The 21,007-nt window shown below is 53.0% G+C and overlaps 1 protein-coding gene across 6 annotated transcripts in view; it reads right to left on the bottom strand.

Annotated features, from left to right (window-relative positions):
• The window catches only part of OTOF (otoferlin), a 272,506-nt gene extending 251,741 nt beyond the window's left edge, over positions 1 to 20,765 (bottom strand). For all 6 annotated transcript variants that reach the window (XM_074989057.1, XM_074989051.1, XM_074989049.1 and 3 more), the window contains exon 1: positions 20,647 to 20,765. In XM_074989057.1, the coding sequence (XP_074845158.1) occupies positions 20,647 to 20,725 (79 nt within the window). In that variant the 5' untranslated portion in view covers positions 20,726 to 20,765. The remainder of the gene's footprint in view (positions 1 to 20,646) is intronic.
• Between the last annotated feature and the right edge of the window lie 242 nt (positions 20,766 to 21,007).

Here is a 21,007-nt window from a genome sequence, read left to right as displayed (position 1 = left end):
TCAACTAGGCAGCTCCCGGAAGGATCCCCAGGCAGCCTCGCTGTCTGCGGCAACCCGCATCTGCTCCAGACGTGCCATGCACCTCGGGGGGAGCTCTGTGCACTGCTCCCGCCCCCAGCCTAATCACCGCAGCTCCCATTGGCTGGGAACCAGCCAATGGGAGCTGCGATGATTAGGCTGGGGGCGGGAGCAGTGCATAAAGTCGTCTTCATCCCCTGCTTAGAGGGAGCCCTGAGCCATTTTGAGCATCCTCAGGTTGCAGCCGGCTGGGGGTCCCTCTGGGGCAGGCCGTTGGCCGGGTTATAAGGCTTGGTGGGCAGGATCTGGCCCCTGCAACAGACCCTGACAGAACAGATATAAAACCTGCAGGCACATCTCTCCCGACACAACAATCAACGCCCTCCCTCTGCCCCCCATCACACACCTCTTAAGAGCCACAGGTCCTTCCCCGACTTATTGCCTCAGCCTGGGGTGGGATAGCTCAGTGGTTTCAGCATTGGCCTGCTAAACTCAGGGCTGTGAGCCCAACCCTTGAGGGGCCCAGTTGAGGATCTGGGGCAAATGGGATGGTGCTTGATCCTGCCAAGGGGGCAGGGGACTGGACTTGATGACCTCCTGAGGTTCTCCTTCCAGCTCTGAGATGCGCACCTCCATGTCTATATGTAATGCCAGCAGACCTGGGTTGCTGGCCCCAGGGATAGAACCTGCAAGCACAGGGTCTAAAGCCCCACCCTCTACCACCTGAGCCAAAGGCCAGCTGGCTCTCAGCTGAGGCTGTAGAGCAGAGACTTCACCTACCCCAGATGAGGTCTCAGCGCCTCTGGGTACTACACTTATCACAGCTGTGCAGTGAAACCAGGCAATTGCTCCAAGTTGACATGGGTGTGCCACCATCCCAGTGACCACTGTGGGGGCTGATGTCCACACAGCCCTCCTTGGGTTGGTGGTGTGTGTTCTCGCCAGAAGACTCCCACCAACTGAAGAGGGGCATGGTGGAAGATGGAGGCAAGACTCTCACGTCCATGCAGCTCCCGCTCGGAGTCCACCTACCCCCTGGGGTTCTTCATCTTTCCATCCTGAACCAGGAGCAGAAGCAGCCAGATAGGGCTTCTTGCTTCTGGTGGAGAGATCCATCCCCAGAGTCCAGTCAGCAGCCAAGCTCCCAATGGGGACCACAAGGGGTAGCAGAGCACAACTCAGGTGGGTCACAACCCAAGTCGGGAGTTTGGGTCACAGACCAGCTTAAAGCAGAGACCCAGGAGCAGCCCAGCTGGAAGCAGGATTTTTTCTGAAGCTCACAGCTCCAACAGAGAAGAATGACAGCCGGCAGCTGGGAAAAGAAAGGCAATGTCTACACAGGCTCTGCACCACCCTAACCAGGGCTGTCATGGGGTATTTTTGCAAAATAGTCTCTCTGCGCTCCCTCTCCTCCAAATTAAACATGTCTCTGGTTCGCTCGTTTTTATTTATCTTCACCCAGGAAAAAATCCACAAAAATTACTAACTAGTACAGCAATAGAACAAAAATGTATCTTCAACCTTAGGAACATATTTTACACAGATCATTAAACATAACAATCCATCAATCAAGTGTGATTCTTAACAAACGATGGACATGGAGCCTGCAGCAGAATAGGACTGGGAAGTCCAGCCCCCTCCTGCAGCGGGGCAGAGCTCTGCAGCATGGGAAAGAGGATTAATCCCTTAGCTAGCAGCAGCTGCTTGCCCAGGCTGGGGTAGGGGCCAGCAAAGCTAATCTGGGGGGAGGGGGGGGCTGCAACTCACTGAAGCTCTGTGCCTGATTATGCTGCATGTGGGGTGAGTGGCCCACTTGCTCTGGCCTCGTTATAGTGCTGGCCCTAACTACACCAGCACAAGCCCTGTGCCTCTGGGGGAGCTGCTGTGATGTTGGTGTAATATGGCACTTACCCGTACGGGAGCAAGGTGGTAATGTAGCCCCTGACATAGTTAGGCAGACATAAGCTGCCTTATGTGACCTAACTCTCTAGTGTAGGTCAAAACCAAGGAGAGATTCTGGTTCATGGTTTATTACAAGGGACTGTCAGACACCACCTGCAGAGGTGTGGATTGCCCATTTTATTGTGTATCATTTCTTGCAAACACGTATTAACTCCTTAGGCTGAACACCCTGTTCCTGGTTCGTGCCCAGCTGTGACGCTCCAACTCTGCCACAAAGCTTGGGGCTCCCTCCCAAGACGAGATGAACGAGGAAGGTTGATCAGATGAGTGACAAAGAACCATACAGCAGATGTTGGCACTAGGATGGATAGCAGAGAAAGCTCGATGAAAGAATAAGAACTACACTTGCTTCGTCAATTTTCAAAAGACATTTGACAGTGTAGATCAGAAAGTGACTTGGGCGGTGCTGGAGTCGTACAGAGTGGATAGCAGATGGATACAGTTGTTGAAGGGTATTGACAGCGACAATGTGGAGGCAGCAGTGAGAACGTGCAGAGAGTTGGGAAGTCGGTTTGGAACCAGCAGAGGAACGAGACAAGGAGATCTGATATCGCCGAGTATCTTCATCACACATCTAGAGAGAGCGATGGACAAGATCAAGGAAGAGGCAGAAGGGATATTGATGCATGGGATAAGAATTAACAACTTGAAGTGTAACAGCAACGAAGGGTCCTGTGGCACCTTATAGACTAACAGAAAAGTTTTGAGCATGAGCTTTCGTGAGCACAGACTCACTTCATCAGATGCTGGTCTTGGAAATCTGCAGGGCCAGGTATAAATATGCCAGAGCAAGGGTGGGGCTTATTTATACCTGGCCCAGCAGATTTCCAAGACCAGCATCTGATGAAGTGAGTCTGTGCTCACGAAAGCTCATGCTCAAAACTTTTCTGTTAGTCTATAAGGTGCCACGGGACCCTTCGTTGCAGTTACAGATCCAGACTAACACGGCTACCCCTCCGAAACTTGAAGTGTGTGGATGATATAGTTATCATTGAGAAAGATGAGGAGAAGCTAGCGAAAACGGTGCAGGTGCTAAACGAGCAAGGGAAATGGCACGGACTGATTACAAACATCAATAAAACAAAACCAATGGCATTTGGAGATAAGGAAATAGGGAGGAAGATCAGCGTAGATGGGATTGAACTAGAGAACATATAGAGAAGCTCACACACCTCGGGAGCAACATAACGTATGATCTAGACTGTAAGAAGGAAATAGCGACTAGAATAGCGAAAGCAAGAGCGAGTTTGAAGGTGATGGATAAGATCTGGAAAAGCAAAGCCCTTAGCTTAGGAATGAAGCTGGGCATCTTGAAAACGTGTATTCAGCAGCATGGTGTAGGGATGTGAGACATGGGTGATAACGAAAGATTCAAAGAGAAGGACATTGGCATTCAAGAGGAGTTGTTGTAGACGGATCCTGAGAATAGGATGGATGCAGAAGGTCACCAATGAGGAATTCTATAGGAAGATACAGCCGAAAGAGAACCTGCTGCAGGTTATACAATGGAAGCTACACCTATTCGGGCATATTTGCAAAACAAATGACAAGCAAAAAGTCAAGCCCCTGGTATTCGATATAATGGATGGTTGGAATAGGAGAGGCAGACCCCACAGGGAATGGGTAGATGATGTAGTAGATTGACGCGGAGCTGGTCTACAGAAACTAAGCCACGCCGCACTGGACAGGGAAAGGTGGAAGGAAATAGTGAGGGCAGCATCAGACGCCAAGGGGCACTGAGCCCACGGTCGTTCATGACGGCGATGTGACACTCTGGTCGCTTTCCCCAGCCCAGCAGAAGAACTCTGTGCAACTCAACAGTGTAGCTCTTCCTCCACCAAACGCTGGTCCAATAAAAGAGATCGCCTCAGCCACCTCGTCTCTCTCATCTCTTTGGGGCTGCGCAGCAAAATGCCCTGCCCCCTCCCAACGCCATCACTCAGCTCAGCCCAAGCCTGCTCAGGCACCTGAGAACACTGGTTCATGCCAGGTCTGTTTGGAGACTTCACAAAGGTATTTGTGTTGCCCCTGGGACTCTCACACCCATCCAAAGCAACCCGGTTGTGCTCCTGTGTGTCGTACGCCAGGCACAAAAGCCTGCACCCACATTCCCAGCCGCGTAGGCTGGAGCTCTGGACTCTCCCTTCGTACCTGCCTCCACAGGACAGGCAACGTAATGGAAGAAGTCCCTGGCTGTGTTGCAGGTTCAATAAGGACACGTGCAGAGTCCTGCACTTGGGCCAGAAGAATCCCAAGCGTTGTTACAGGCTGGGGTCCGACTGGCTCGGGAGTAGTTTTGCAGAAAAGGAGCTGAGAGTTGTAGTGGACGAGAAGCTGGACATGAGTCAACAGTGTGTCGTTGTAGCCAAGAAAGCTAATGGCATATCAGGTTGCATCAAGAGGAGTGTTGCCAGTAGATCCAGAGAAGTGATTATTCCTCTTTATTTGGCTTTGGTGAGGCCGCATCTGGAGTCCTGTGTCCAGTTCTGGGCCCCCAATTATAGGAAGGAAGTGGATACACTGGAGAGGGTCCAGCGGAGGGTGACCAAAATAATTAGTGGGCTGGAACATATGATCTATGAAGAAAGGCTGAGGGAACTGGGACTGTTTAGTCTACAGAAGAGAAGACTGAGGGGGGACTTGATAACAGCCTTCAACTTACTGAAGGGCAATCACAAAGCGGCTGGAGAGAGGCTGTTCACAGTGGTCACGGATGGCAGAACACGGAACAATGGTCTCAAGTTGCTGTTGGGAAGGTCCAGGTTGAACATTAGGAAAATCTTTTTCACTAGGAGGGTGGTGAAGCATTGGAATGATCTACCCAGGGGAGCAGTGGAGCCTCCATCCCTGGAGGTGTTTAAGTCTCGCCTCGACAAAGCCCTGGCGGGGCTGATCTGATGGGTTTGGCCCTGCCTAGGGCAGGGGGCTGGACTCAGTGGCTTTTTTAGGTCTCTTCCAGCTCTATTGTTCTATGATTCTATGAAATACATAGGCTCTCTAGAATCTCACAGCAACTCAGTATTTAAAGACCTCTTCAGCGTTACAGACACATCGAGGGAAGAGACCCTGGAGGCCCTCGGGTCAGGGCTGGCCCCCTACCAGCTAGATTTGAAAGTCTCCTGTAATGAGACTGTCACCACCTCCGTGGTAGAGACACCACATCTGTACTGCCTGACAAAGCTCCCAGAGAGGGGATGTTCCCAGATGTGTCAGGGAAGAGCCCTGCTCATGAACAGCACCCAGGACAACCCTGATACTGTCACTGGCTCTGCTGCTGATTTGTCAGGTGACCAGAATAACTTCACATTGCCCCGTGCCTCAGTTTCCCCATGTGTGAAATTAAGATTGTGGCCTGGACAGAGGGTACAGACCTGCCTAGCAGGGAGTCTATAGGGACAAATGAGTGCTTGGGAGGGTGCCGAGATCCCTGGTTGAAAGAATATTCTCTCCACGCTTGCTTTTGCAAGTTTCACCCCTTTACTGCTGAACAATTCCCTCTGTTCCAGCTTGTTTCTGGAGGACCCTACAGACGTGTGACTTTTTATCCCCTACTTGAACTAAAGTCAAGCAGCAATTCAAAGCAATCCTCCTGCTCAAATGCACATTCAACCTGTCGCCTCCCGCCCTGCTTCTGACTCAACTCCTTTCTTGCAGTCAAAGAATCCTACAACCGAAGGCGCACACCGCACCCACACGCTACACTGCTGGGGAGGTGTGTGTAGGGGAGGAGTGTGGGAGCTGCCAGCAGAGGAGCTAAACAAAACAACCCACACATACGACACTCAGCCGGCTGTAACAATGACAGCAAAGTAATAATAACAATGAGCATTTGCACAGCATATTCTGTGCAGATCCTAACGTGCACAGCGAAATTACAACTGACTGTAAGCTGTGCGGAGGGATCCTGGCTTCCCCACCCCTGAAATGCAGCCACTTCTGGGGTATGACAGGGTAGCCTGCTAACTGCTCCCAGCAATGGTGCACACACCAGTCCAGACAGCATGGGGTGGGTATTGAAATTACCAGGAGCTCACGCGGGTGGCAGGATGGAATTATTTGGAGACATTGTAAATAACGCCTGGCTGTGGGATCTAAATGGCCAGAGATGGTGGAATCTGGGTGGCTCTTTGTTAGTTGTGTTGCAGTAAAGCCTGGGAACCTGAACAGTGCAAGGTGCGGTGCAAAGGTACCAGAAACCTGCCCGTGCCCCCAAGAGTTTACAGTCAGAGTATGAGACCGGCAACGGGTGGATACAGTCCGATGGGAGGAGCCCACGCAGAACCTAGGACGATTGTGAAAGACGGTGGCTCCAGGAAGAATAGTGCTCCAAGTGCTCAGAGAGAAGAGCGCCTCCTGCTGAATTTATAGCACTAGGGTTTTTCCACCTGAGTGTTTCCTACCCCTTAGCATTTCTCTAGCACTGCAAGAGCTCTACCCAGCTGGGTCCCCACCCCAGGGGGCTGCAGTTTGAGAAGCAGACACGTTGCAAGGCTGTTTATTGTCTCCACCAATACCAGCAGCACAACTTCCTGCCAGCACAGAGGGAGACAGAACCAGAGCAATGTGGGGTTGGACAAGACCCCGAGAAGTCCTGGAAGCCAGCCCCCTGTGACCATGGAAACCCAGACCAGCCCTGACACGTTTGGCCGACGGATTGCTGAACACTTCTAGTGACGGATTCCGCAACCCGCTTTGGAAGCCTGTTCCAGAGCCGAACTCTCCTGAGAGCTAGAGATTTTTTTCCTAATAGCACCGCCAACTTTTGGTTACTGAGGGTTAAGCCTTCTTGTCCTTCCTCCAGTAGACCATGGAGAACAACTGGTCCCCGTTCTCTGTCTAACTGCCCCTACCAGAACGCTTTTGTCAGACGCCTCCTCAGCTTACCAGCCCAGTTATCTTTGACCCTTCAGATCTTCCCAAACTTTTGGCTGGTCTCTCCCCAATTTGTCCACATCTTTTTGCAAGGGTGGTGCCCAGAATGGGACATGAGACTCCAGCGGAGAGATGAGGACTACCACCTCCGGTGTCTTAAGCACCACACTGCTGTCAATACATCCCCAAGGACACTGCCCCGTTTGAAGGGCATTGCAGCGTTGGCTCATATTCAGCTTGTGATGCGCTATTATTCCCGGCTGTTGTTGCTCATTTTGTAGTTCCGCCTCTGACTTTTCCTCACTAAGGCTGTCTCTACACGAGCATTCCTCTTTCAAAAGAGGCATGCAAATGAAGGAAATCAAAAATGCAAATGAGGCATATATTTACATATCTGACACCTCATTTGCATATTCTTCTTTTGAAAGAGCTTTTTTTGAAAGAAGAAAAGCAGTGTAGATGTGGCTCTTTCAAAAATAAACCCTGTTTTCAGAGGAAACCTTATTCCTAAAAGAAAAAAAAAATAGGACTATTGTTCCTTCAAAAACAGGGTTTATTTTCAAGAGAGCCGCATCTACATTGCTTTTTTTATTTTGAAAGAAACTCTTTCTAAAGAACAATATGCAAATGAGATGCCAGATAAGTAAATCTGTGCCTCATTTACATTTTCAATTTCCCTCATTTGCATGCCTCTTTCAAAAGAGGAATGCTAGTGCAGACGCAGCCTAAGGCCGTGTCTACACTCGGCCAAAATTTCAGAAGGGCCACGCTAATGGCCAAATCAGACGATAGTAATGAGGTGCTGAAATGAATATTCAGCACCTCCTTAGCATGCTGCTGGTTGCGTTTCGATCATATGCGGCTCACTGATAGGAATAAGGGGATTTAGACTTTTGCGGGGTCCTTTCGACGTACACGAGCAGCACACGATCGAAATGTGGCACTTCCGAAGTGCCACGGCAGGCACCATGCTAATGAGGCGCTGAATATTCATTTCAGCGCCTCATTCGTATTCTCCTACTTGGCCATTAGCATGGCCCCTTTGAAATTTTGGCCAAGTGTAGACACGGCCTAAGTGAAGTACTTTGCAATTGTTTTTATTGAATTTCATGTGGTTGATCTCTAGAGCAGTGGTTCCCAACCTTTTCACCAGTGTGGGCCCCCAAATTCTTCCCTGACCCCAATCGCTCCCCTGACTAGTCGCGGATCCCTGCCAAAGCCAATTTTAGCTGCTACATACACTTCAGCCAATGAAAAAGGAAACTTCAGTCAGCAATAAATAACATATTGGAAGAGATTTAATTTAAAGATAATAATTGGGTATTGCAACTTTGCAACTGATTGAAAACTTATTTTCTATAATCGTTTTTATAGATCTTATTTTTTCACTGACTCTCTGCAATACCCTCGCAGGCCCCCAGGGGTCCACAGACCCCAGGTTGGGAACCACTGTCCTAGAGGGTAACTTGGGAGGTGAAGGAGGAAGACTGCAAAAGCCAGCTGGTATGTACTTGCTTGTGAGAACATACCTGCAGCCATGGGATGACTCAGTGACTTGGGAGGCTGGAATGATAAGGAGCAATCCAGGAAGGAGACTAGAACTGATCAAATCCTGAAACATGTCAGGCAAAACCCCTGCTCATCCAGCTTGGAAGTGCTGCGGTGCCTCCTTGGTCTTGTGGTTCAGATTGCTCAGACACCCAGTCCTCCTCCAGGAGTGGGGCTTTCACGTCAGACTACGTTTCCCATGAGGTCTTTTCTAAGAGTGGCGAGAGGCAGTGCATCATGGGAGTGCCTGGCTCCCAGGCAATGCTCCTTCTACTTTTTTCCATCCCCATAGGGAATAAATTTTCATGTGCACTGAAAGGTGTGAATGTGCACCACCAGTACAAATAAAAATTAGCTCTGGGTGCTCTGCTGAACAGCTGGGCAGCCTTGGACTGGTTCTTGAGCAGCTTCACGAGCACACAGCTTTCAGCGAACTCTGCTCCTGCCTTGGCCATCGCATGTGGGTTACAGAGAAAGGACTGCCCATTTGAAAGCAGCCTCAAGGGTCAGCGTGTGAGGGGGTGAAATCACAGAAATCCCCTTGTGCTGGCCCCCCTGGCATGCTGATCGTGCCACTGGCACCCACTTTCTTGCTGTCTGGGGCTCCCCACCCCACTGTCCTGCTATGCCAGATCCTCAGATCTCCCCCAGCCAAGGCACAGAGTTGGGGTTACCCCCACCTGCAGAGCAGCACCGAAACTACTCTAAGGCTGTGTCTACACTAGCTCCCTGCTTTGAAGGGAGCATGGTAAGTAGGGTGTTGGGAGATGATTAATGAAATGCTGTGGTGCATACGCAGCACTTCATTAAGCTAATTCTCCCCCGCGGCAACTTCAACATGTTAAACTTCGAAATGCCGGCTCGCGTGTCTCTGCGGCTCACCCGCCGGTACTTCCAAGTGCCTGGGCAACTTCGAAGGCCCTTCACTACTCAAAATTTTCTTCAAAAGTACCACGGCAACACGAGCTGGCATTTTGAAGTTGCCATGGGGAAGAATTAGCTTAAGGAAGTAATGCATTAATGATCTCCTGACACCCCACTCCCTTCGGGGTAGGGAGCTTGTGTAGACAAAGCCTAAGAGGGCTCAGCCTCCAGGACACCAACCCCCAAATGGGACAGTAATGCCAACAGACCTGGGTTGCCAGCCCTAGGGAAAGAACCTGCAAGCATAGGGTCTAAAGCCCTGCACTCTACCACGTGAGCTAAAGGCCAGCTGGCTCTCAGCTGAGGCTGTAGAGCAGAGACTTCACCCACCCCAGATGAGGGCTCAGTGCCTCTGGGTACTACAGGACCAAAGCCCCAAACAGATCCATCTTACCCCATGTAAACGGTTACACCATGAAAGCCCAGAACTTTAGTGGACTTGATCAATGAAAAAGAGCTGCACAGTCGTCGTTCCTCTTCTCAGGGTATAATTGTTTACACTGGGCTTCATATTGAACAAAAGTGTTTTTATTAAGTATAAATGGGAGGATTTCAGTGGCTGCAAGTGAAACTTTACAATCTGGAAAAGCAAAGCAATTAGCTTAAGAATGAAGCTGGGCGTCTTGAAAACGTGTGTATTCAGCAGCATGTTATATGGACGTGAGACATGGGTGACAATGAAAGATTCGAAAAGAAGAATATTGGCGTTCGAGAGGAGTTGTTATAGGAAGATTCTGAGAATAGGATGGATGCAGAAGGTCACCAATGAGGAATTCTATAGGAAGATACAGCCGAAGGAGAACCTGCTGCAGAAGGTTATAAAACAGAAGCTACAACTATTTGGACATATTTGCAGAATGAACGATGAACAAAAAATCAAGACCCTGGTATTCGGCACAATGGATGGTTGGAATAGGAGAGGCAGACCCCACAGAGAATGGGTAGATGATGTAGTAGATTGGTGTGGAGCTGGTCTACAGAAACTAAACCACTCTGCACTGGACAGGGAAAGATGGAAGGAAATAGTGAGAGAGACATCAGACACCAACGGGTGCTGAGCCCACAGTTATTGATGATGATGATGATAAAGTGAAACTTGTCAGATCAAAGTAAGTTACTAAATTATAATGAATGAAAAATGCTTAGCTCATACTAAGAAACTTGTTACATGCAAATTCTTACCCTAAACTGGTGTTCTAAGCATCTCTTTCACAAGCTAAGCAGCCTCCTGGCTTGGGCCCGATCCTTCCCCCATTCAGTTTCAGATGTTTCCAGACAGCATCTTAGGGGGGGCAGGGTCTCCTGGTGCCCAGTAACTCCCCCTGTTCTTCATCTTCCCATTCTTACATTCCTTTTGCACCAGGTGGAAATTCTTTGTGTTTAGTTCAAACTCTTCTCTCCTTGAGTGGAAAAGTACCAGAGTCAAACTGGATTTCAGTATCAGGTGGCCTAGCCGCATGTCTTTCTAGGACCAACCTCGGTTTGGGCTTATAGGGTAAACAAGGCTATTCACAAGTTGTTGAGTTGATCCCTGAGCCATTAAGTTTCTGGGACATCTGTAATGGCTCTTGTTAGCGCATTTTGAATCATAAACAGATCCATGCTTCATACACAGGAATGATACATGCCCCAAAATAGGATGGGCACATTCAGCTGACTCTAGCATTACAATTGACAGGTTACCTGAGGTATTCTGTCTAAAGCAGCTTCAAGTTACGCACGTTTATAGTCACAAGCCAATTCTCATAAGGCAATGTGGGGAGGATCACACTTAACATTTTAGCTGGGAGAGGTCCTTTTGGATGACAATCAGTTCTGAGTGAATGAATGAATGAATGAATGAAATTTGCCCCTCTGTAAAGTGCCTAGACACTCTTAGGTGGGAGAACATTTAACATCTGATGCCAGCATGAAAGCACACCCATCAGAACAGTTTTTGCATACTAAAAAGCAAAAGCATGGTCCTATATGTTGGGAAGAGCAGCTGGGGCTAATCATCTCTCTGCCACTGACTCACTTTATGGCCTTTGGAAAATCACTTCCACTCCACATACCTGCTTCCCCTCCCATCCTGCAGCTGTCTTGTTTATTTAAACTCTTTGAGGAGTTCTTTGGGGCAGGCACTGTCTCTCATTCTGTGTTTGTACCATGCTTAGCACAACTGGGCACCAACTGCTTCTGGTGTGATGTTGCCAGTGTTCCCTGTAAGCTGAGCATGTGGGCAGCCACCCAGAAGAGATTCAGGTGCCATCCAGCGGATTAGCAGAGCACCCACAGCTGCTCAGAGTGGGCAGCATGCTTTTCAGTTATAGGTGGTGCACACAGCACATGCCTTGGCGCACAGAAGAAAATTTATTCTGCCCATGGATGGAAAAAAATGAGAGCGAATGCTGGTGTCACCCTGTGTTGCTAGCCGTATGCATGAGGCTTCATACGCCCCAGGATGAACCTGTGTTAGAGAGACAGTCTCTGGCTGCCCAGTAACAGAGAGTTAGTCTGCATTCTAACTGCTGTTTTCTTTCCGCTGGCTGCCCGTGAGTTTCCTGGCTACCAAAGGGAGGACTGGCGTGATCATCCTGAGCTCTCCAGACCTGGGCAACGCTCCCTTTCTCTGCCCCTTCTGAGATCTCATTTAAAGCTGAGGAGAGGGGAGCAGGGGAGCCCAGGCAAGGCAGCCTGAGCCCCGGCGAGCTCCTTACCCTCATGTGCCTGGCACCAACAGCCTGTGCAGGAGGAAAGAAGAGCCTAAATACAGAGCAGTCACAGGGAGGCAAATCAGTAACAGGCCTGTCTGAGAGGCAGGCGAGAGAGGGAGGGAGGGTGTCACCGGAGGGGGAAGACAGGCCTGTGTGGGGCTCTCTCGGCTGGGCCAGGGTCGAGGCACCAGCTGGAGACTCGGGACACCCCGGTTCAGTTACCTGCTTTATGCCAAACTCCCTCAGGCCAGTCACTTGGATTTTGTGCCTCAGTTTCTCATCCGCCAAATGGAGGCCCTAGAACCTCCCTACCTTGCAGGGAGGCGCAAGGACTGATACTTTACAGAGCAGGGCGTGGGTAGGCACAATAGTAACAGGGCCGGGTGAGCACCTGGACAGCTAGAAACCAATGATGCCCTCTCCTCCGTCACTCCCATCGAAGTGCAACGCTGAAAGGAACCACCGAGGGCAAAATCCAGCCCCGGTGCATTGGTGTATCAATTCAGGCAGTGGATGTCCCTCACACTAGAAGAACAAGGTCAGAGCAGATGTAACAACCCAGTGGCAAATTCAAAGTGGGGTGGGAGAAATTTCACACCCAGCACAATTGGCCAGTGGAACTCACTGCCACTAGACAGCACCGAGGCCAACAGCTAAGCCGCGCGTTATTAAAACTGAATAATGAGACTGTCCAGAGATAGACACCTGCCTGGTGGGCCTTGCCCACGTGCTCTGGGTCTGACTTATTGCAAGCTTTGGGGTCAGGAAGGAACTGCTTCCTGGCTCAGATTGGCACAGACCCCTGGAGGATCGTCCTCCTCTGCAGGGCAGGGCAAGGGCTCACGGGCAGGTTTAAAGGAGCAGCAATGGCAGAAAATACAAGAGCTGAAGGGAAGTTCTCCATCCGAGCTTCTCTTCAATGGAAAATTGGGCTGTCACCCAAATGAAGGTTTCCAGGGAAACGAGGGTCTCCTGGCCTCTGCAGTTTCCAAGACTTTTTTTTTTTAATGTTTTTCAACAAAAAAGTCAAAATTACCCCTGGAAAAATACCCGTCTGCTGGGATGGTTTTTGACCGGCTCTGAGCACCTGCTTGATGTCACACAATCACATTGTCCTCCGCTGACTCTGGGAGACACAAAACCCAGGCTTACCACAGCCGGCAGAGGTGAGTGTAACAGGTAGAGGCTCTGGCCAAGATTTTCCAAGTGGGGGACCTAAGGACAGGAACTATCAGAGGTACTGTGGGTCCACAGTCATCGCAGACAGCTGCGGGTGCTGGTGCAGCAGCTCAGAAAACCAGCCAGCTGGTGTAGGCTGAAAACCTGGGCATCGTCTTCTGGAGGCCAAGCTCCTGAGAGCTGTGCCCAGGGCTGCCTCCATGCAAAGCAGGACTCCTTCTGGCTGAGTGTGCAGCCATGCGTCCGCTCCAAAAGGAGCATTCTGTGTTCCTGAAGATTCCTACAGGTGAGTTACACCTCCCAGAGGAGCCTGGACATCGCGGTGATGGGCAAATGTCCAGAGAGTTGGAATAGAGATGAGCCAGACAGCACATTCTGGGTTTAAAGGTACTTCCTGTAGCTTGCCGGTTGGTGGGAAGAACAGTAGTAACTTTGGTCGCAGTCCAGGCAGCAGTAATTCAAGAAGGAAATTCCATCTGTGGCACATCCAGGGATGACATCTGCTGCAGGGTGGGACACCCACCCTCTGGGAGTGTTGTGTTCCTCTGCACAAGGGTTTGGAAGGAGTGTGGCTGCCTTTGTGATCACTTTGGGTCTGTCTGTCTAGGCACCAGTACAGCCTCCACCCGCTTCGCCTGTGGGAGGCCTGGCCAGCAGGCCGTGAATGGAGCGACCTCTGGTGAGGTCCAGTGGGACCCTCCTTAATACAAGACTGCAGCTCAGCCGTAAGAGTCTATAAAGAGTGTGGAGTCCTCCCCAGGAAAGCTACAGAGACAGGCAAAGAGGCTGCTACCCCCACCATGCAGGGGCTCCTTGAGGTTTGTACTAGAGCTAAGCAGCAAATTAAAGTTACTGCATCCACGTATCGTACCGGTGAGGTGCCTGTGCAGCCTGGCCAGCTCTTGCGAGCTGATTGCATGTCTCCTGAGCGTTGGTGTTTGTCTGAGAGCCCCCAGGCTCCTGGAGGCACCCGACGAAGTCAGAATCTCAGTCTTCAGTTAAAAGACAAAAAGGTAAATTTCCAGCCCCCTGGGCTGCAGTCAGGCCCAAAGAGCTGACCCGCGTGCGAGCTAGAGGCTCAGAGAGCAATCAGAAGAACTCTCCTGTTGATTAGTTTTTAAAATTGCAGGAACTAACCCCCACTTGGGGGCCTGACTCATGGTTCAGTCCCATCAGGACCCGGGCCCTTAAACAGTACCAGCCCTGGCTGAGCTGCATCGGGGGCTTGGTTTCCAGCCCTGGGGAAGAGTCTGCAACTTCAGCTACATGAACAACTCAGCTCAAGTCAACGTCCTCAGATCTCCCACTGCGCTGACTCGACAGCTGGAGCTCTCCCGGCGACTTCGCTGGCGCTTCTCCTTCCAGTGCAGCACCGAGGTTGACGGGAGAGCGATGAGTTGTCGATTTAGCGCCGCTCTTCTAGACCGGCTAAATCAAGCTCCGGGAGATCAATCTCCAGGCGTCAATCTCTGCTTCAGGGCAGACAAGCCCTCCTACTGGCGGAGTACCGGAGTCGCCAGGGGAGCGCTTGACAATTGATTTATCTTGTCTTTGCTAGACATGATAAATCAACTCCCCCTGGATCGATGGCTGCCTGTCGATCCTGGCTGGCAGTGTAGACAAGCCTGGATGCTCCCAGGCTCCGTGCACCTTCCACGCTAGGAGTGAGACCCCCGCTCACCCGCACACGCTCACCCAAGCTCTCATGGTGCTAGTGCAAGCGTCAATAGCGACGTGGCTGCAGTACCCCGGGCAGCGGAGGCATGGCTTGGCCACGTCGATTACATACCCACCCACTTCAGGCAGGGCTGAGCTGTCTCTCTGCTACCCCTTGCTGGGCTCCTGCTTCTTGCTGCTGTTTATACCGGCATTAGCTCCACGACACGACCGCAAGGATGCGCGTGCAAGCAGGGGATTGGCACTGCTCACTCACGTGGACGCAGCGAACGAGCACACCATGCACAGACTGGCAGGCAGTGGGGGGTCCCCAGGCCCAGCCCCCCACCCGCAGGCAGACGTGGCTCTCCCTCGGCAGGGAGAATGGGAGGTTCATTAGGCAACGGGGACACAGAAGAACAGACCTGTCAGCACAGGACCAGAAGCCGTCAGTACCATCCGTCTTGGGGAGAAGGGCCCAGACGGGGTCCCTGAGCCAGGCCCTGGCCCCCTTCCTCCCTCTCCAGCCAGACCAGACAGCCCCACTCCCCAGCCCAGTTCTATTCAAACCAGCCAGGCCCCTTCTCCTGCCTTCGGCCTGTTTCCCTGGGAAGAAAGGTGCCACCTGGTTGCCTAGGTTACAGAGGCCATGGAGGGCCACGGCCTAAATACTGAGAAGTCATCGCATGGAAACTCCCCCTCACCACTCTGCACTGGTGCCGTGCCTAGGGAAACTGAGGCAGCCACCTTGGGTTACTGCTGGACAGTAGGAAGCACACACGGCTAACCGGGGGAATAAAACCCTCACTCACCCACTCTCACAGACAGCCACTTGTTAGGAGTTAGCACTGTCTGGCCTGGTAGAAGAGCACGAGGAGCCCTGTGACTGGCTTGTGACCCCTGTTACATTCACACCAGTGCCTGGCCACCAGAAATCATCGGTCTTCCAACTGCTGCCCGCACTGGGTGCCGAAATCACCCCTGCATGCCGCCTAGACGGGAACCGGCTGCCTGGGAGCCTCTGGGCTCCTGGCAGTGCCGAGCCTGGAAAGACAGCCACAAACCACGCTCCGGACTAGCCAGCCAGAGCCCCGACTCACCAGCACATAGCCGAGGGAGTGACTGTGCCCCGGTGCTGAATGCAACAGACAAAACACAGCCCCCACACTGCTCCCTGTGGTCTGTGGAAGTGACTGGGGATGATGCAGCAGAGTCCTGCAGAAATTGCTCTGAAAGCCAGGAGAGCGCACCAGAGAAACGAGGCCCTGAACGTGCAGGGGGGCTGTCAGTCAGGACCAGGGTGCACACGCAGAGCTGGGAACAAAGGAGTCAGCAGGAAGGGCAGATCTGGAGCCGGGAGCTGGGCTGAGCTAGCAGGGAAGTGCAGGGTGGGGTTGAGGGGCTCTGGTGGAGCTGGAGGGGTGAGCCCACGGCTGGCACAGCAGAGGACTGCGCAGTGGGACGGAGGGGCACAAGCAGAGCGGCGTGGGAGGCGCTCGCGGTGCTTTCTCGCTGGACAATTGGCTCCCGCTAATTCTCAGACTCGCTCATTGTCAGGAAAACCGATTTGGAACTGCAGCAAGCCATGGGCTCTGGGGGCGTAATGAAATAAAAACAAAACCTTAGGCAGGGTTTTGCAGAACACGACTGTGTCGAAACAGCTACAAAGCGCTGTAAAGATCGGGGTGTCGGGTCATTGACCAGAGAGTCCAGCCTGGACACAGGAAATCTTCATATTACAAATGTCCCTGAAACAATAACCTTTCCCTGAAATGCTTCTGTTGCAACACAGCAACATTTGTGATTAAAAATCCTGTCGTCAGAACCCTGCAATCTAACCAGTGCAGGAGTAAGCACCCAGCAGTTGGAGAGGACACGCACAGGCTCATTTGGAGCCAGTCAGGCCTGCCAAAGACCAGGGCAAAAGGGGCAATGACCCCAGGGTGGAGCAATTCAAAGGGGTCCAGATCTCCCAGCCGCTGCTACTCTGCACAGCTTGGGAACTGGGGAGTGGGACATGTTGCGGTCCGGGCAGCGGTAAGGGCTGACTTCCCTTGACCCCGCCCCTTCCAGGGTGCAGAGTCTGCCCCCCCGCGCCCAACAAACAGCACTATCCCTGCAGCACAGGCTAGTAGGACAAGCAGTTACCTAGCTCTTGGTTGGGATTATGTGTGGGCAGCTCGCTCACACTACCACCGCGACATGGGTATATTCCAGCACACACACTCAATCCAAAAAAAAAAACGGCGAGGAGTCCTGGGGCACCTTAGAAACTAACAGAGTTATTTGGGCATCAGCTTTCACGGGAAAGGACCCAGAAAGGGCCCACAACAGCTTATGCCCAAATAAACCTGTTAGTTTGTAAGGCGCACCAGGACTCCTCGTTGCTTTTGCAGATACAGAAGGAAGTGGCAATCCCCCCCCGAGATTTTCACAAGCCAGAGGAGCATGTGAACGTCCCCCGCCGACCTGGATATGACACCCAGGGCGAGGATGTAGATGCACCAGTTCTACAACACCATCTGCTTTGGTGTCCGCAGGCCAGGCTGGGCAACTCTCACGCCCCTTTTCACAGACAGGGAACCTGATGCCCAGAGAGCCCTGTTGCTTTGCTCGCCGTTGCACGGGAAATCTGTGTGTGGCGAGGGAAAGACAAGGTCACGCTTGCAAAGCCAGAAGGGTGCTGCTGCTCAGGTGTAGCTGCCCTCCAGCTACCAATTGTGCTGCTGAAGGCCTGGATGAACCACCATTCTGCCAGGTCAGGATGGGCTGTTTCACCAATGTTGTTGGGTGCGAGCTCCCCAGGTCCATGCAGTTATGCCTGGCTAAAGATGCCTTACACTGCTGACACTCCCTACACAGCCATAGGGGTGTAAGCGCACTGACCCCAACATACCTGAATCCACACTCATGGGTGTGTATTGCTGACGACCACACTGGGGTAGCTGCACTTGTGTGTGCAGACAAGGCTTCCCGGAGGCAGACCTACAGCTGCAAGGATGTTCCAAGCAGCTCAGCCCAGGGTGAAATTGCATGGTGGAGAAAACATCCATGCCCTGGCTACAGTGTAGCCAGGGCCATCCTTACCCACGTACAAAACATACAGCCTGAAAATTTGGGGAATTGCGGGTCTTAAAGGCCACCCATCAACCTCTTGCTATCCCTGCATGTGGCTGTGGCAGCCTCGTGAGCTTGCATCTGGAGAGGCGCGAATTAACCTGAAATAGCCTTCCAGCAGGCCTCTCAGCAGAACATCAAACCCAGGAAAGAGCCATTCCAGCCCTAATGAAGCTATTTAACAGGATTTGCCAGCCCAGGTCTATTCTGTCAGTTTCTGAAAGTATGGTGTTGTACAAGCTACAGACATTCATAAACAGACGCCTAGGGTACATCCTTCAAGACCCGGTCACAAAGGAGGAGCTCTGGAACAGAGCAGGACAAGAACCACTTGACATTCAAATCAAGAGAAGAAAGTGGGGATGGCCAGGCCACGCTCTCAGAAAACCATCACCCAGCACAGTCCGTCGAGCTCTCACATGGAACCTGCCAGGAAAACGCAAAGGAGGAAGTCCTCAGACAATGTGGAGAAGATCTACTGAGACGGGAGGTCAACAACTGGGGCACTCCTGGGGTCAGCTAGAAGTTTTGTCCTGAGATAGAGTGAAGTGGAGGAGACGTGTAGATGACCTGTGCTCCACGTGGAGCACAAGGGTTGAAAGAAAGAAAGAAAGAAATGCAGGACCTAGTTTAAAATTTGCTTTAAAATATTTCATGAGTGTGTTCCTGAAGATTATGAAATCACAGCACCAAAAACTCATTGTCATCCCACCAGCTGCAGTTGGACAGAAGGGCACCGGTTTCATAGTACTGTGTAGAGTAGAGAGAGAGTAAGCTTCTTCCACTCCTCCATCTTGAAGCATGGCCAGTGAGGACCGTTTGCCAGCACCCCCATCCTGTACTGGGTAGGGCCCCATAAATCCTGATGACGGCCCAGACTGTAGCTTCCCTGCCTGGCTGCTGGAGTGGCACTGGGAGAGAAAAGCATTTATATATCACCCCAGGGATCTTGCCCCCCTTCCTGTAACTCAAGCTCCTCTGCACACAAGTGTCACCAGATCTGTGTGCTGCTCCCTGCAGGAATTACGACAGTGGCAGTTCACTCTTGGCGAGTGGAGCTCTGCTCCTTGGGTTTCAGAGAGGTCCCTGTGAGAGGCTGTTTCAGCAAAACCAGGAAGAAGTCCGGTGGCACCGTAAGATTAACAGTTCAGTACGGCAAAGCTTGTGCCGTAAGACAAGAAAACGGTTAGTCTTTAAGAAATCTTCTGGACGCTTTGGTACACAGCTGAAATCCCCTTCTGCTTGTCTCCACTAGGCTAATGGGTGACCTGTCCTCTGGCTCACCGCCGCGCTGCTGGGGAGACACTGGCTTAGCCCTCTCCAGAGAGGGGTTTGCACATCTCCTGGGGGAAGACTGAATTGCTGATGGGTTAAGAGGGGCTTGGAATGAGGAGGCTGGGAGAAAGCAGTTCCGTGGGAGGACAAAGCAGCTGCCCCAGATGAAGACAGGCGCAGGACAGAATCTAGGACCCCAAGATGTGAAGTCAGTTTCATTCCATATCCCTTATGCCTGGGGGAGGTTAGGGGAGGGGAGTTGGTGAAGTGATCAAACGATCATAGAAACCCAGGGCTGGAAAAGACCTCAGGAGGTCATAGAATGCAACCCCCTGCCCAAAGCAGGACCAACCCCGATTAAATCACTCCAGCCAGGGTTTGGTCAAGCTGGGACTTAAAAACCTCGAGGGATGGAGGAGATTCCACCACCTCTCTAGGCAACGCATTCCAGTGCTTCACCACCCAAGGGGTGAAGTAGTTTTTCCTGACATCCAACCTGCACCTTCCCCCTTAACTTCAGACCATTGCTCCTTCTTCTGCCATCTGTCACCACTGCGAACAGCCTCTCTCCATCCTCTTTAGAGCCCCCTTCAGGAGGTTGAAGACTGCTGTCAAATCCTCACATCTGCTAGTCTATAAGGTACCACAGCGCTTCTTGCTGCTTTTGAAGACAGAGACTATCTCAGCTGCCCCTCTGATACTTATCCAATGGCCCCTCACTCTTTTCTGCAAACTAAACAAGTCCAAATCCCTCAGCCTCTCCTCATAGGTCATGTGCTCCAGCCCTGGCGGAGCTGCTGGGTACTGGCCCTTTCCACAGCCGGGCGCCTGCCTTTGTCGCACGTGGCCCTTCCACCTCCCCAGACCCAGGCTGGCAGGCGCTTGCCCCGGTGCCCTCCGGCGAGGCCGCTCTCCAGCCCGGAGGGGGCTGCGTGGCCGCCCCGGGGGGCTGGAAGGAGCGGCGGGAACCTCTGACAGTGTCGCTCCAAGGGCTGGAGAGGCGCAGGGGGCCGCCCGGGCAGCGGGTACCAGGCTCCCAGAGGGGGCCAGAGGCCCCAGCAGAGGGCCCGGCTCCCCGGGGCCGCCCGGCACTTCCCAAACTTTCCCGGCCCGCCCGCCCCCCCCTCGCCGGGGAGGGAGGCGCACAGAGCTCCCCGGCCGGCGCGCCCCACGGCGCAGCGCGCCCGGCCCAGAACGCGGGTCCCGCCGGGGGCCTCTCCCCCGGGCCGAGCCCCCCCGGGCGCGCAGCTCCTCGCCCGGCCCCGGGGGCAGGCGAGCGGCACCCGCCGGACCCAGCCGGGGGCGGGCGGAGGCAGCCAAGGGGCGACTCTCCGCCGGGCGGGGGCGCAGCCGGCCCCAAGCAGCCCCCGACCCCCCGGGCCGGCGCCCGGCCCCCTACCTCGGAACGCCGCCTTGGCCAGCCGGTCCCCCTTGCCCCGCAGCTCCGTGACCGCCTTGAGGCGCACGAGCAGCGCCATGGTGCGCCCTGCGCCGCGCCAGCCGAGCCGAGCCGCACCAGCCGCGCCTCCCCCGGCCGGTCAATTATTCAGCAGCCGTCCGCCGCGCTCCTCTGCCGGCGCCCCGGCTCCAGCCCCCGACGCCCCGCCCCGCCCCAGCTCTGCCTTGGGGCTGCCCCGGACTCCTGGGTCCCCCCGCCCGGCCGCGGACTGCAGCCCGCCTCCCGGGTGCCCCTCAGCAGCGGCCCCTCTCAGGCCTGCCAGGCGATGCCCAGTCTCCAGGAGGCCCGGCCCTGCCGGAGT

This window comes from Carettochelys insculpta, chromosome 3, assembly GCF_033958435.1.
Source record: "Carettochelys insculpta isolate YL-2023 chromosome 3, ASM3395843v1, whole genome shotgun sequence".
NCBI classification, from domain to species: domain Eukaryota; kingdom Metazoa; phylum Chordata; order Testudines; family Carettochelyidae; genus Carettochelys; species Carettochelys insculpta.
This window is presented reverse-complemented; position numbering and strand designations above follow the sequence as displayed.